This window comes from Hipposideros armiger, unplaced genomic scaffold (assembly GCF_001890085.2).
Source record: "Hipposideros armiger isolate ML-2016 unplaced genomic scaffold, ASM189008v1 scaffold_292, whole genome shotgun sequence".
Taxonomy (NCBI): Eukaryota; Metazoa; Chordata; class Mammalia; order Chiroptera; family Hipposideridae; genus Hipposideros; species Hipposideros armiger.
In genome coordinates this window covers 883,305-897,942 of record NW_017731642.1, presented here as the reverse complement: position 1 = coordinate 897,942, position 14,638 = coordinate 883,305, and the positions used below count along the sequence as shown (strand labels likewise).

General features: G+C 39.6%; 1 protein-coding gene across 1 annotated transcript in view; it reads left to right on the top strand.

Moving 5' to 3' along the window:
• Nucleotides 1-1,178: 1,178 nt before the first annotated feature.
• Nucleotides 1,179-14,638, top strand: part of SNX3 (sorting nexin 3) — a 38,315-nt gene continuing 24,855 nt past the window's right edge. Inside the window, exon 1 of the mRNA XM_019659008.1 lies at nucleotides 1,179-1,685. Within this exon, the coding sequence (XP_019514553.1) occupies nucleotides 1,524-1,685 (162 nt within the window). The 5' untranslated portion in view covers nucleotides 1,179-1,523. The remainder of the gene's footprint in view (nucleotides 1,686-14,638) is intronic.

The window sequence follows — 14,638 nt, the reverse complement described above, 5'->3', positions numbered from 1 at the left end:
ACTCAGAGAGGACTTCTCTGACTACTCTAATGAGCTTGTCTCAGTCACTATCACATTATCTAGTTTTATTTTCTTTGTAACACCAATCATATTGGCTGGTATATTATTTATTGATTTGTCTCCCCAAGATAGACTATATACTAGACTATAAACTTGATAAGATCAGAGAATTTCCATGTGTTACTTACCCTTATCTCTCTAGTATCCAGAGTTGAAAACACCTAATGGACCTTCTGTAAATGCTTGTTGAATTAATGAATGTTGCATTTCTGAGAAATAATCATATCATGTTTAAGTAATTTTTTTATTTCAACTGTTCTTAGTGTTATTAGGAATAGCTGCTAATGATCTGGACAATTTTTCAGTGTAAAGTACAGGTCAGATTAAATTTCTGAAACAAAATTAAAAACTCAAAAATAGTTGTGGGACTATATAACATTAAAAGAGGTAACTCTCCAGGCAGGGACAGAAATTTGTCCTTCTACCTCAGTGTTCAAAAGTTGCATTTGTTAGAGATGAACTACGATCTATTTGTTTTGCCTTTTTTTCATGTCTTCTACGGGCTTACTTCAGCTTCATTTCAAATGCTATAGAGATACGTTTACCACTTTTTTTTTTTTAAGTTACTTGGACTTTGTTGAAAATGAAGGGGGAAAGTTGCAGGTCACCTAAACATAGGACATTCAGGCAGGTTTCAAGCCTATCTACTATGTTATTTTTAAAGGCCGACCAGTCAAAACGGTTTGATCTTAGCCATATGATCTCGTGAGGTCTTTTGTTTTTCGTTCACTATCCTACTTTACGGCCTTCAATTGATCAAACCAGACACAGGTATGGTGAAACTCTCAAAGTTGGTGTCAAAGTCATCATTTGAGGCATCTGTTAATGGTTACCGAGAAAGGCACATGTAGTGGTTCAAGGTGAGACTGCAGATGGGTTGGCATAGAGTTAACAGCGGCTGTTTTGTTTCGATTGCCGGCAAACCTCCATATCTCGCCGTTTAACTTTTGTGCCCGCAGTTCCCAGGGCCGCGAAGACCATTTCCGCTGTTCTTCCCACCGCTCCAGGCCGGGGCGGACCGGGCAAGACTGGAGCGCCAGCCACCGCAGCCGCGGGATCCCCAAGCACTTTGGCCACATTCCTGCGGCTCGCCCGGTGCATTGTGGGCGCTGTAGTCTTGCCGGAACCTGTTCATGACTACAAGTCCCGTGCTCCGCTCTTCCTCATCCTCTAAGTCTTTAGTTCCCCGCCCCGGCCTCAGCTGGGCCTCCTGGGCCCGAGGCGCGGCGTTCCGGCGAGTCAGCTGTCTCTCCCGTGGGCACGACAGACGGAAGCCGGAGGGGCACAGGGAGGAGCTTCGGGCGGGGTGAACGCCTGCCCTACGTGCTCGTTCCCCTCGCGACCGCTGCGCGCGAGCCTGGTGTCCCCGCGGCGGCCAGCAGCGGCGGCGTCGGTGGAACGCGGAGGGGGCGGAGGGAGCCCACGGCGGCGGCGGCGGCGGCGGCGGCGGCTGCAACAGCGAAATGGCGGAGACGGTGGCGGACACCCGGCGGCTGATCACCAAGCCGCAGAATCTGAATGACGCCTACGGGCCGCCCAGCAACTTCCTTGAGATCGATGTGAGCAACCCGCAGACTGTGGGGGTCGGCCGGGGCCGCTTCACCACCTATGAAATCAGGGTCAAGGTGAGGCCGTCTTTCCCCCCTACAGTGAGACCTCGCCTGCGGTCTCAGGATGCCCCCAGCAGCCTCAGGAGCGGATCCCCTAAGGCGGCTAAAGCTGCCCAGACGGGGAGCCCCCGGCTGACTGTTGAGGGCAGCGCTGTCCGTGGGCGGGGTCGTAGGCCAGGGTCCCTCTTCGTCTAGGGCTTGGATGGGGGCTGCGGAGTGAGCTGAACCCAGCGCTGGCACTTGGAGAAGGTGCTAGAAGAACAGGGCGTGGGTTGAGCTCCGCTGGCCCCTCAAGCAGCTGATCTAGGAATGACATTTGAGTTGGAGAGGGGTAGATCTTTCGAGAACACTGAACACAGCCCTTCTGGAGGGGAGGTCGATGTGACTCAGGTGGGGGGTTTGCGCAAAGTTGAAGCGTTCCCAGTTTTCTTTTTCTGGATACTTTTCTCCCGAGGTGGCCAAGCCAAGCTGATTGCTCCAGACTTCCCAAGCGATGAGACTAACCTAGGTTGTACACTTTTCTGAACAGAACCTAATGGGAGTTCACAGCAGCCTGACAAAGGTGTAGGGCTGCGCCAGGTGAGAACGGTGATTGGAAATGATTGACCTTAGCACTCTGGGCCACGTCGTGCTGAAGCATGAGATGTGGCGATTGCCTACCTCACAATCCAAAGCTACTTTAAGAAAAGCCTATTCGTTTAGGGATTTTGCTATCTTAATTTGGAGATTTGCACTTCACTGAATGAATGAATCAGCTGAAGTAGAAAAACACTTATAATTTCATAACTAGTGTTTGTTGGCAATAAGTAATTCAGATGATTTGAAAGATGTTAATTGATAATAGTGCTTCACTTCACTCTGTAGTTGAGGATTAAAGAACTTGCTTATGTGTGGAAGTATCTTTAAAAATTAATTACATAAAATGAATCCAACTGTTAAAGATGACAACAACAAGTTTTATTGAAAATTAAGCTTAAGCATTTAGGTTTAGAGTAATCAAAATTTACATAACAAGTTACTGTTAACATTTAAGTGAAGTAATTGTTAACTTATGCCCTTTTTTGTGTGGTAAAAAACACAACATGAAATTTACCATCTTAACCATTTTTTAAGTGTACAGTTTAGTAGTAAGTATATGCACATTGTTGTGAAACTTACACACTTTTCAGAAGTGATGTTCTTATGTAGCGTTGCTAAAAAAATAATCATCAAACTTTAGTTTAAGATATGAAACTAACAGTTGAATGTTACAAGCCACCCTTATCTTCCTATGTATGTGTAAAATGTGAGCCTATCATAAGCAGTCTTGTTATAGCGAAACTGCGAATCCAGGCTCCAGTGTACCTAGGGAAGTACATTATCACATAAGCTTAGTGGAAAAGTGAGGCCCTTTTTTTTTTAATCTTTTGGAATACTCTAAATACATAGCAGATTGTTCACTTTAAAAACTTCCTCTTTTACCCTTATTCACCAGCACGTTTTCCTTTCTTTATTTTGCTGAAACAGAATTTGGTATTCCTGTTTCTAAACTTCATAGCTAGTACTTCCTGTCACATAACTGAAGTGGAATCTCCTGTCTGTACATCCTCCATTTAGTAACTTTGGGTTTATCTTGCTGAGTGCATTATATTAAGTAGACTCTAGTGTGATAATTCAATTATTTTAAAAACATATCTGATACTTTATTACCAAATAGCTGATGTGACACTTAAAAATAAGTTGTGTTTATGGTGTGATCATTTGATTTTTAAAGAAAATAATCCTTTTTAAGAATGATTAATGAGTTACAGAATTAACAAAGTATGCACCTACACTGGTTTGTATAATATAAAGCAGTTTGTTGTGTGTTAATGACTGTTATAAATGCAGATGCCCTCTAAGAAAATGTAATTGGGTTTCTAATGCTCATGAAATGCCATTGTGGTTTCTCTTAATATGTAATGTGTTAACTTAAAATTCAGGACACCATTTAGTAAGATACTAGGTCTTGTTTTAAGCAGCAAATGGTTTTTGAGAATAATTACAGGCTTCTATTAAAGTAGAATGGCCAGTGAAATGAATAGGTAAATCACTTTTTTTTTTAATGTTATTTATTACTACTTTTCTCAAGTGTTGCTGCTCTCCCTAGCCCCTACAGCCTGCCTTTTGCTATTGAATTTGCCATGTGCAAACCATTTTATATTCCAGAGTTTGGGTCCTTAAACTGTCTTCGAGTTACTCTTTAATTCTGGTCTTGAGAAAAATGTTCAATTTTATAGGATCTGATTGAAATTACTCTAATTCACAGAGTAATTTTATCTGGATGGTGGCACTTTAGAATGCAAGTTTCCCAATCTCCATTTATCTTTTGGTTTGAGGATACTGTTTAAGACTATTAGGATCACTTGATTAGTATCTTTGGGCTTTTGAAAATAATTGGTAGTGTTAATGTTTTTTTAAATTGTTCTAATGGGTAGGTACAGCAGAGAGCACCATAAATGATTAAAGCTTTAGGAAAGCTCAGGGCCTAGAATTATTTTGACACATTAAAAAGAAGGCTAAAGGGGAATTTCAGTCACGTTTATGAAGTTTGCTATAATGTAACTTTTAAATTTCTGGAGATTTTAATTAAGATCTGTTGTACCTAGAGCCAACTGTTTCTCGAACAGGAGTGAAATTAAGGATCTTTCTTGAGCTCTGAATTCAGAGAATAAAGTTATCAGTAATTACCAGAGTGAGGTACAAAATCTAAGTTCCACTTCCCCTTTGTGGAATAGGTATGATAATAGAACCTACCTTATAGGACTGAGTGAGATAATGCATATAAATCTCTTTAGCACAATGACTGGTACATAATAAACACACAGAGGTTACCTCTTCCTAAATACAGATGTCTTCTAAATCAAAAGTCAGTATTAATATGCAGTTGAGTTACTAAAATTGTTAAATTTTTCTTATCAAGAAACCTACTTGGCATGGAAGTATACTTTCACTGAGGTAAATGTATTTTAAAAAGCCATCTTGTTTAGTACTTAATCAAATAGACTTTATTCAGTGTTTTAAATATTTATTATGCTTTGTGTGGCTCCATGTGGAAAGTTGTGATGCCATTTAAAACATGGTAAATTTCACATTTAAGACCAAAAATAATGAGTAAGTACTCCATATTTTAAGGTAATATGGTTCCTGTGACTGTATTGTACTAGTATGTTTTCCAATTTTATTGAGATATAATTGACATATAACATTGTATTTGTTTAAGGTGTACCATATTTGATTTGCTATATGATATATTGGGAATGATCATAATAAGTTTAGTTAACATTCATCACCTCATAGAGTTAGAAAAGTAGCTTTTTGAAATTGAAGCATATTAAAACATAAAGCTGAATAGTAAAGTTTGCTGGTAAGCATTGTGACAGAAAGATGTTTAGTAAAGTAGCATCTTGACAGTGTTTGCCTTTCTAAACCTGTATTGATTTTTCTCTGGGTGTATTCTCTCATTTTAAATTGGGAGTCATTAATATCCAGATTGGAAACTGAGAAATAAATTAATTCTTAGACTTGTTTTTAGGATTTATAGGCATGTATTATTAAATAGCCAGCATACTATTTTAAAGAATCAAGGCATTTTGATGCCAAAGGACATCTGCAGAGTCTATGTAGCTTTATCGTTTGGCCATGAGATGTTGTCTGATACACATCTTTGCTGTCAGCTACGGCTGACTTCCAGGATCTCCATCTAGGAGAGGCATGTTGCTAGCTAGCTTTGAAGATTCTTACCTAACACATCTCTTAAGATGGGAGGGAGGGAGGCAGGCAGTGACAATTAAAAAGTATCTCTGGGTTATTAGGGATTCTGTTCTACACTCTTTTTAACAGATTAGGAAACCGAGGCAAAGAAAGCTGTCTCTCACCCAAAGTAAATTAACTAGTGTCAGAGCCAGGGTTAGATTTGAAGTTATTCTTGTCCTGGTTCAGAATTGCTTCATGACTGCTGTCCATTTACTTTAAATCAGTACATTAAAACCTTTGTTATCTACAGCCTAGTGTTGGGGCACACCCTAAGTGTCTGAACCTTTTGAAGGAATTCCCATTGGTTGGCACCCTTGGGATCTGGGAATTGACTCCTCAGTAATCCACAGTAGGTAAGATGCACCCAGGAAAAATAAAGAGCTGAAAAGAGTTTATTATTAAATTCTGTGCTTTGATGAATGACCTGAAGAAAAAGTGTTGATTGACTTGTGATGCTTATCAAATGAGAGCTTTTTTTCTTTGTATATTAAAGCTAAAAAGTAAAGCGATTTATCACTTGAGTCCCTATTGTGTTCAAGGCACTGTGCTATATATATATAATTTGATCTCTGAGGTAACCAAGCAGAGTAGATAATATCTCTGTTTTGCAGATGCAGAAGCGGAGGTCACTGTTGATCCTCCTGTCTTGCCCCTCCCTCATTCTTATTTTATGCTCCAGTTCTACTGAACTACTTGTATCGCCCAAATAAGCTGCATTGTCTTATATCAGGGTCTTGGCACACACTTCCTCCTTTGTTAAAAACAGTCTGGCTACCATTACTTGTCCTGCAGGACTCAGCCTTGCTATCACCTTGTTAGAGCTTTTGCTGGCCTCTGGAATCTAGACTGCACTTCCTTCCTCTGTGCCCTTAGGATTAAGTTTGTTTGCTTCTGTGCGGCTTCCTTTGGTTCCTGTATCTTCCACTATAATCTCCTAGAGGACAGGGGACGGTCAGAACCACCTTTACTTAACACTTGACACTGTTTGGCACATAGTGGACACTTTGGGATAAATGAAGGTTAGGAAGTTTAAGTAACTTGCCCAAATCACAGCTATTAAGTGGCAAAACTGGGATTTGAATCTAGATTTTCTGACCTTCAGAGCCCATACTTTTTCTTCCATCCTCACCGAACATTCAGATCACCTGGGGAGCTTTTGAAGCCATGGAGATTCTCTTTTAATTGGGTTGGGGTGGGATTTGGAGAGATGGTTTGAAAACCACCCAGCAAAGGCACTTACTGATATACAGCAGGGATCATTCCTGGTTGCACCATGCTCTCTATCTCTGAGAAATTATAGGCAGCAGTGAAGTATGAGAAAAATATATGGATTCACAACGGTTGGTAGCCTTGATGGGATTGAAAAAAAGGCAAAGTCTAAAAATAAATTAAATAATAAAACAGATACTGACAGCAGAGAGGAAAAGCAGTGACATTTGCCAAAAATAGAAAACTGTGTTTTGGAGGGAAGGCAATTTAGATGCTAGCTGAAAGCATGCCAACCTATACAGCTTAGCTTTGGGGGAAGAAAGGAGGCATTGACTATATTCAGCCAAGCCAGATCTTTTTGCTCCTGTCTTGCACCGTCCATGTCTATATTCCTATGTAATAATCTTGGAAGTAAGCCAGAAGTCAAGAAAAGACAAAATATCCATTTAAGAAAGAAATCTTTGTATTTCATTAATATTGCCACCCTACACCTTTAAAGTGGAAAGTCTAAAAGGGCTTAACTTTTAGCTATCACGATAATTCCATGTAATAGAGATTTTCCTCTCTTCACCTTCATCATACAATAAAAGCACTGAACTGGTATTTTTAGACACTTTGATGTTTGTACCTACCATATTATGCTGCTTCCATGTAAGCAAAGTCAACAATTTTTTTGAACATTAGATACGAAAGATGGTGTCCAAGAAAAAATAATACTATAATCTTGGTACTGCTGTTTATAGATTCCTTAATTAAATGACTTAAAGCTTTCAATGAAGGTCCTACTTCTTTAAAGAACTAATTTAACTTAGGAATTTGGACATGGTAGTAAGGTGTGACAGTTGCTATAGCTTGCCAGAAAAGTTGTATCAATTAGAATATAGTTTGGGTTGTTCTCACAGATACCTTAAAAAATAGTTTATTTTTGTCACCTGAAGGGGTCTCGGGGAATCCACAGCTGGTATTATGGCTTGACTACCAGCTCCCAACATCATGCCCACATTCTAGTCAAGGGAAAGGTATACTCCTGCTCATTGCCATGTGTAGCTACAAAGGAAGCTGGAAATTTTAGTTTTCTGGACAGCCATGTAAGGAAAGGAAGGACAGGCTCTGTGCTTTGCTTTGCACAGAATCAGATTATTGGGACCAGCCGTTCTCGGGTGTGGCTTTAGCAACATTATGATCATCTCTCATACCCTTTTTTTGGCTGAAGTCTGAAATTTTAAAGTTTTGAAAAGTTCATTTGATTTGGAAAAAAAATTGAGCTCTCATTAGTTTTGTCATTCTTTTTTTTTTAAAAAAGATTTTATTGGGGAATTAGGGGAGCAGAACAGCGTTGGGGAATCGGAGAAGGGGAACAGACAAGTTGCTGTCCTTTTGTTCTTCAGTCTAGTTGTGGAGGACGTCGCTTCACTCGCCCATGTTGGTATTATCATTGTGCTCTTATTGGGTGAGGCAGTCGCTTGCCAGCCATTGGACGGTGGCTCATGGCAGCTCACAAAAGCTCACACCCTCTACTGGCCAGCTCCACTGCAGCCTACGCCATCACCAACGACTCACGGCAGCCCAGCTCCAGGTCAAGCTGTTGTTTACCATCTCAGCTATAGAGGGCGCAGCATCACTGGCCCTCATGTGGGATCCGAACCGGGGTCCTGCTGCTCAGAGCTGGCATCCCAAACCAACTTCTAACCAATGCGCCACTTGGCTGGCCCTAGTTTTGTCATTCTTAAATGTGAATGACTTGTGATCTCTTCCTGAGAATTCATTTTGATGAGTAGAGAAAGAAGGTAAGCATGAAAATAGGGCATATCTGATAGGGGAATACCATGGCATTGAGTTGGATTAGAGGTACTGAAAGTGAATGATTAACTTTTGTTTCCCCTTCAGTGGTTGTTTAAAACTATGTAGACAGTTTTACTTAGAACCAGCATTTTAGTTGATGACATTGAATGATGGAGTATGCAACTTGAGCCACCAAGATAAGTGAGATCAGTGTCTCTTACAGAGAATCATAGGAAGACTTAAAATAATTTTTATAAAATTATTTTGTGTCTAACAGTATTGGAATGGTCACTTTCTAATTCCATGCTCTCTAGATTTTGATTTTGTCACTGATGTAGCAGCTCTATTTGCTTGGCTCTCCTAAAATTATTTCCATACCTTCTACTCCCTCCCACCCCAACCTCTGAGCCATTGGTTGTTGTCAGTCTAGTTGTGGAGGACGTAGCTTCACTGGCCCAGTTGGTATTATGATCATTGCACTCTTCCTGGCAGAGGCAGTCGGTCGCTGGCCGTTGGCCGGCCTCTCATGCTTGCTACCAGCTGCAGTCCACGGCAGCCCACAGCAGCCCAGCTCCAGGTCGAGTCGTTGTTCACAATCTTAGCTATAGAGAGCGCAGCTTACTGGCCCATGTGGGAATCGAACTGGCAGCCCTGTTGTTCAGAGTGCACGCTCTCACCAACTGAGCTAACTGGCCGCCCCCTGAGAACTTTCTTAAGATGTTAATGGGTCTAGAGCAGGGGTCTGTAAGCTATGGGCTTCCGTTTTTTGTAAAGTTTTATTGAAACACAGCACACTTATTTGTTTACGTATTATTTATGACCAAATTTTCACTAAAAAGGCAGAGTTGAGTAGTTATGACAGACAGCATAAAGTATTTTCTGTCTTGCCCTTTGTGAAAAAATTTGCCAATCCCTGGTCTAGAGTTTGTGTAGCATTGAAATAATAGAAATCAAAAGCACTTGGAGAATCTTAATTCCAAACCATGGAACTATTAAAAAAAAATTCAGTTTAGGATGCCAGTCGTAAATGATTAATGAAATGGTAGTTCATTATAATTATAATTATAACACTGCTAGTTAGGTTTTTTTCCCTTACACATTCATCAAATGCCAATGGGATCTTAAAGCATAGCCCTATTGTTGAGTGCTGAATGAATAATTAGATGCCATTCTTTCCCTCTAAAGGCCAAGTTTTTACATAGACAAAATCTAACTTTGTGAATTATTAGGTTACATCTACTATTCATATTAAGGCCAACCACAAGGATTTTCAATTTATAAAGCTTAAGTTCTCACCCGAAGCCTTATGTAAACTTTGAATAACCATTTAAAGAGAGAAAATTGGTGCTGATAAAACTAATAGCAACTGGTTTGTGGTAGATTTAGGGTCAGTCCATAAACCAGTGGCAAAACTGAAGATGACACCTGATAAAATGGATTGCAGTCAGTTCTAGCCAGCATCATGGTTTACATGTTTTCTATCCCAGAATTAATTTCTTATACCATATCACCATTTAATGTTTGCATTCTTACATGTTAACCCTCTACATAATATAGCAGTATGTAAACCATTATTAAATGGTTTTTCATAATATTTGAATTGGTTGAACTATTGGCATGGGTGAGTTTAATATCTGGGTTGTAGAAGGGGGTTAAGTTGAAAGTTGAGAAACTGATGCTAACTCAAAATGGGACAATATAGTAAATTGATAGAATTTTCCTCTTGGTTTAAAAGGGCAAATGATGTTGATACACTTACGTTGAAATAAATTGTAGTTGTAGCGCTTTTCACTTAAATGTTAGGATATGAGTCTTATCTGTAATCCATGTATTTGCCCAGTTGTGTTCTCGCAGGACTTCTTTCTAACTAAATTTCTTCTGAGATTTATTAACTTAACATTGAATAGTAACTCCTGTGGGCCAGTTGCTTTGTTGAAACACTTGGAATGCTAAGTTTAATAAGACGTGGTTGCCGCATTCAGCAAGTTGACACCAACCTGAAATAAGACTAAACGTTTTCTTTGATCAGTTTGCCCTAAAACTGTCTAATAAATGAACATTTATGAACTGCCTACTATATTCTAAACATTGCACTTGATGCTTGGCTGAAAGATGAGTAGCATCTTTGCCCTTCAAAGCTTACAGGCTACACTGAAGGTGGGGAGATAGGTAAATGCAATTTAATTTGGTGTACTGGGTAAAAATACTCATAACGTGCGATGGGAACCCAGGCCTGCCATGTGGGACCAGTAGTATAAGGGCAGCATGGGCTGGTAGTGTTCTAGACAGAGAAGAGCAACTGTCTTTTCTGTCCTTTGCTGCCAGCAGCTAATGTTGTCAGTGACCTGCCACTAAGTCACACAGTATTAATATTGGATTCTGACCACTTTATGCCCTCGGACCCCTTGTTACTATCTGGTTCAGACATCTTTCTTAACGTCTTTATTTATAGTCTCTTTTGTTTTAAGCATCTCTTGGGATAGTTGCTATGTCTAGGAAGTATGGTAGGCACTTTCTCTTGTGTTTTCTTTGCTATAGTTTTAGTTATCTAACTGCCTCTTCTTAGAAACTATAATGCTCTTATTTCCAGTTAGAACAGATCATAGATATAGACCAATTGATCATTCTTACTTAACAGTAGCCATTTCTTGTTTCAACCTGATCATGCTTTGTGATATAGCCAAGAATGTCTACCTGCTGTTCTCCTCCCAAACTTAACCCTAACGATCTTCCTTTATTTCTCTCGCCAAAAGCTCATTCAAATACAGGTATATGTATATAGTATAGACTAGTCTTCTCTCGAACCTATATTATATCAGTTAGCTATGAATAACCACCCCAAAACTTAATGACTCAAAATTGTGATTTATTTTCTATCATTCTGTAGGTTGACGGGACGGCTTCTCTGCTGGTTTTTGCCTGTGATGACTTATATTGCTGTTTTTAGCTGGAGAGTTGGCGTGTGTGGCTGTCCCCTGGGATGCCTCATTCTCTTCCACATGGCCTCTCATTCCCCAGTCAGCTAGGCTGGCTTCTTTAGATTGCAGTCTTAGAATAGCATTCCAACAGGATGAAGATGGAAGTTGTGAAACCTCTTGAGTTTTAGGCTCTGAAACTTGCTTGTCACTTCTACCACATTCTGTTGAACAAAGCAAGTCATAAGGCTAGTCCAGATTCAGGGGGTAGGGAAATAGACTCCACCTCTTGGATGGAAGGAGCTTCAAAGAATTTGTGGCAACATTTATCTACCACACATTACTTACTAGTTAGGAATCTCCAAATGCCATAGTTAGTGTTGGCACCTGTGACTTGGGTGACTGGCAGGCAGAATAATGACTCCCCAAAGGTATCTACTTCCTAATACCTAGAACCTGTGAATATGTTACTTTACATGACAAAAGTGACTGTACAGATGTGATTAAGTTAAGGACCTTGAGATGAGGAGATTACCTCAGATTACTTGGGCCTAATGTAATCTCAGGGGTCCTTATAAGTGAAGCAGGCAGTAGAGTCAGTGATAGAAGGAGATGTGACAATGGAAGCAGAGGTTGGAGTAATGTAATTGCTGACTTTGACGACTGGAGGAAAAGACCATGAGCCAAAGAACACAGCCAGCTCTACAAGCTAGAAAAGACAAGGAAACATTCTCCCCTCGATCCTCCAGAAAGAATGCAGCCCTGGTGACACCTGATTTAGCCCAGTGAGACCCATTTTGGACTTCTGACCTCCGAAACCATAAGATAATAAATTTGTGTTGTTTTAAGCTGCTAAATTTGTGGTAATTTGCTACAGCAGCAATAGGAAACTAATAAGAATGACCACGCCCCTGTCCTAAAGATCACTTCTATCAGGAGACACTAGACTCACAGCCAGAGAAGGAGAGTCAGTAGGGACTGGGGCTCAGCCTTATTCTGAGCCTTGATCATTGGCCATAGCCCTGTCTTTCTTCCCCATCAGAATCTAGCACCATAGCTCTCATTATCCCTCTCCTCCTGGCCTGCCGAGATGTTTTACCAGGGGTGTAGAAAGATATATTTTCTCATGGAGCAGTTGAGTGCCTTACTTAATAGGCTATAGGGCATTGTTTTTCCAAACTAAAGAGAAAATACTAAGACTGAGTCACTTTGGCTATCCAAGTATAGGTTGAGATTAACAATGCTAAATGACCAGTGCATTTTTTTTTTTTTTTAGAGACTGCATATGGGGCACCTGGTTAGCTCAGTTGATTAGAGCGCAGTGCTCCTAACACCAAGGTTGCCTGTTTGATCTCCACATGGGCCACTGAGAGGCGCCTTCCACAGCTAGATTGAATCAACTGCTTGACTTGGAGCTGGTGGGTCCTGGAAAAACACACTGTTCCCCAATTAAAAATAATAAAAGACTGAATATAAGAGAAAGAACCACATAATCTATGATAAAGTTGTTTATCAAGTGCACTTATATGAGAGGGCTAACTTCTGAAACTAGACAATTGTAAAATTATGAGTACTAGGTGATGAATACTTTATTGGCTCGATTAAAATTTAACTTCGAAAATGTTTCATACTTTATTGTCAAGCCTTTGACCCTCCATAATTACAAGCAAGGTCTTAGAGGCAATAGAATCTTCCATTCACTGTACATATTAGAAGAAAAGTACTTCTACTTATAATTCTAGGTCCCAAAATTAAAATATATTTAAATATTTCAGGCAATAAATGTATAATTACACAATTTCTTGTGTCATATGATGTCATTTTTTTTTTCTTGAGAAGAAACCTGCACCTTAACTTCAGGCAGTCATTAAAGTGAGCAAGAGCAATCTGTTTTTTAAAACATTCACATCCATTTGTGATAGGATAGATTTTAAAAATCCAACTTAAGAAAAGATTATAAAGTATATAAAATATACTTTATACTTACATATATGTATCAAATATGTAAGGTGCCCAGAGCTTCTGTATGAAGAAAGTTCAAGAATGTCAAAGCTAAGGGAGCATAGTGGAAGGATTAAAATTATATAGAATGTGATAAAACATTCATAAAATTAAAAGTTTTATAGGTTGAAGTAGGTCATCAGTAATGAATATAGTTCTATGGGTTATTTAGAAGGAATGTTCTTTGATCTGCCTTTCTCCAGAATTTTTGCTCTGACTTTGTCTAAAACCACTCTAATACAGTAGCCATTAGCCACATGGAGCTAAGCTACATAAATTGAAGTGTTAGACTCAAACTACCAGATATCTGTTTGTCCAGTTTCCTTGGAATTGAAGTTGACTTATTTGACTTACCTTTAGGTGATTAAAAGTGATACTGGCCTCTAATATAAGGATGGCCTCAAGATATGAAAGGAGCAGTGTATGCAGGGCTTTTTCTCCTGAGTTTCTTTGACTTTTTTGCCTCATCTCACTGTTTCTGGTCAGTAGTCACTTACAGTTTGGTCACTGTTAGCCCTGTGCCAAACTCCAGGGTATGCACCAACTTCACACACACCCCCTTCTCTACTGATTAAGATAGAGAATATTTCTTAACCAACCAACCAAAGGTTAGAGACTTATTTTCTTAATAGGATCATTTATTACATTAGGAAGTTAAGTACATATTTATAAACTGTAGTTTACATAGACTATAGCTTAACTAAAAGTGAACCGGGATGAGAATAATGGTACCTTTCAGAATGCGTCGTATCTTACTCTTCTCTCTTCAGTCCTCTCCAGGTTAGATGTAAAATCTGTGTTGTCCTGGACAGAGTTAAGTTATATCTGCTTTCAGGTCTGTTGAGAGCCACAGGCCTTCCCAAGATATTAAGCTCAGGGCACCTGAAGTAATTTCCTGTCCTGCAACGGATTTGGGTCTCTTAGAGGTCTTGCTGTGGCCAGTAGAAGAGGAAGTGCTTCCCAGATTCCTTTCCTGCCCCACTTCCTCAAGCTATCTTTATATAAAGTACTCAGAAAACTCTTGTTAGATTAAAACATTAAAGTCTTAAGTTCTTGCATAGACAAACTAAAGACAATTCACCGGTTGTCTAAAATTTAAATTTAGATTTTAAAGCACTTTCATAAAATAGTTTTGTCCCTGAGTATACACATTAATATATTCTTTTCATAAACACCTTAAGTTGGTAAGGAGTCCAGCTGCAAAGCAAAAGCAGCTTCAGTTGTAGTTTTACTTATAACCTCCTAATTTGAATTCTTGGTTGTTGAACAAGTCACCTTGTTATAAAG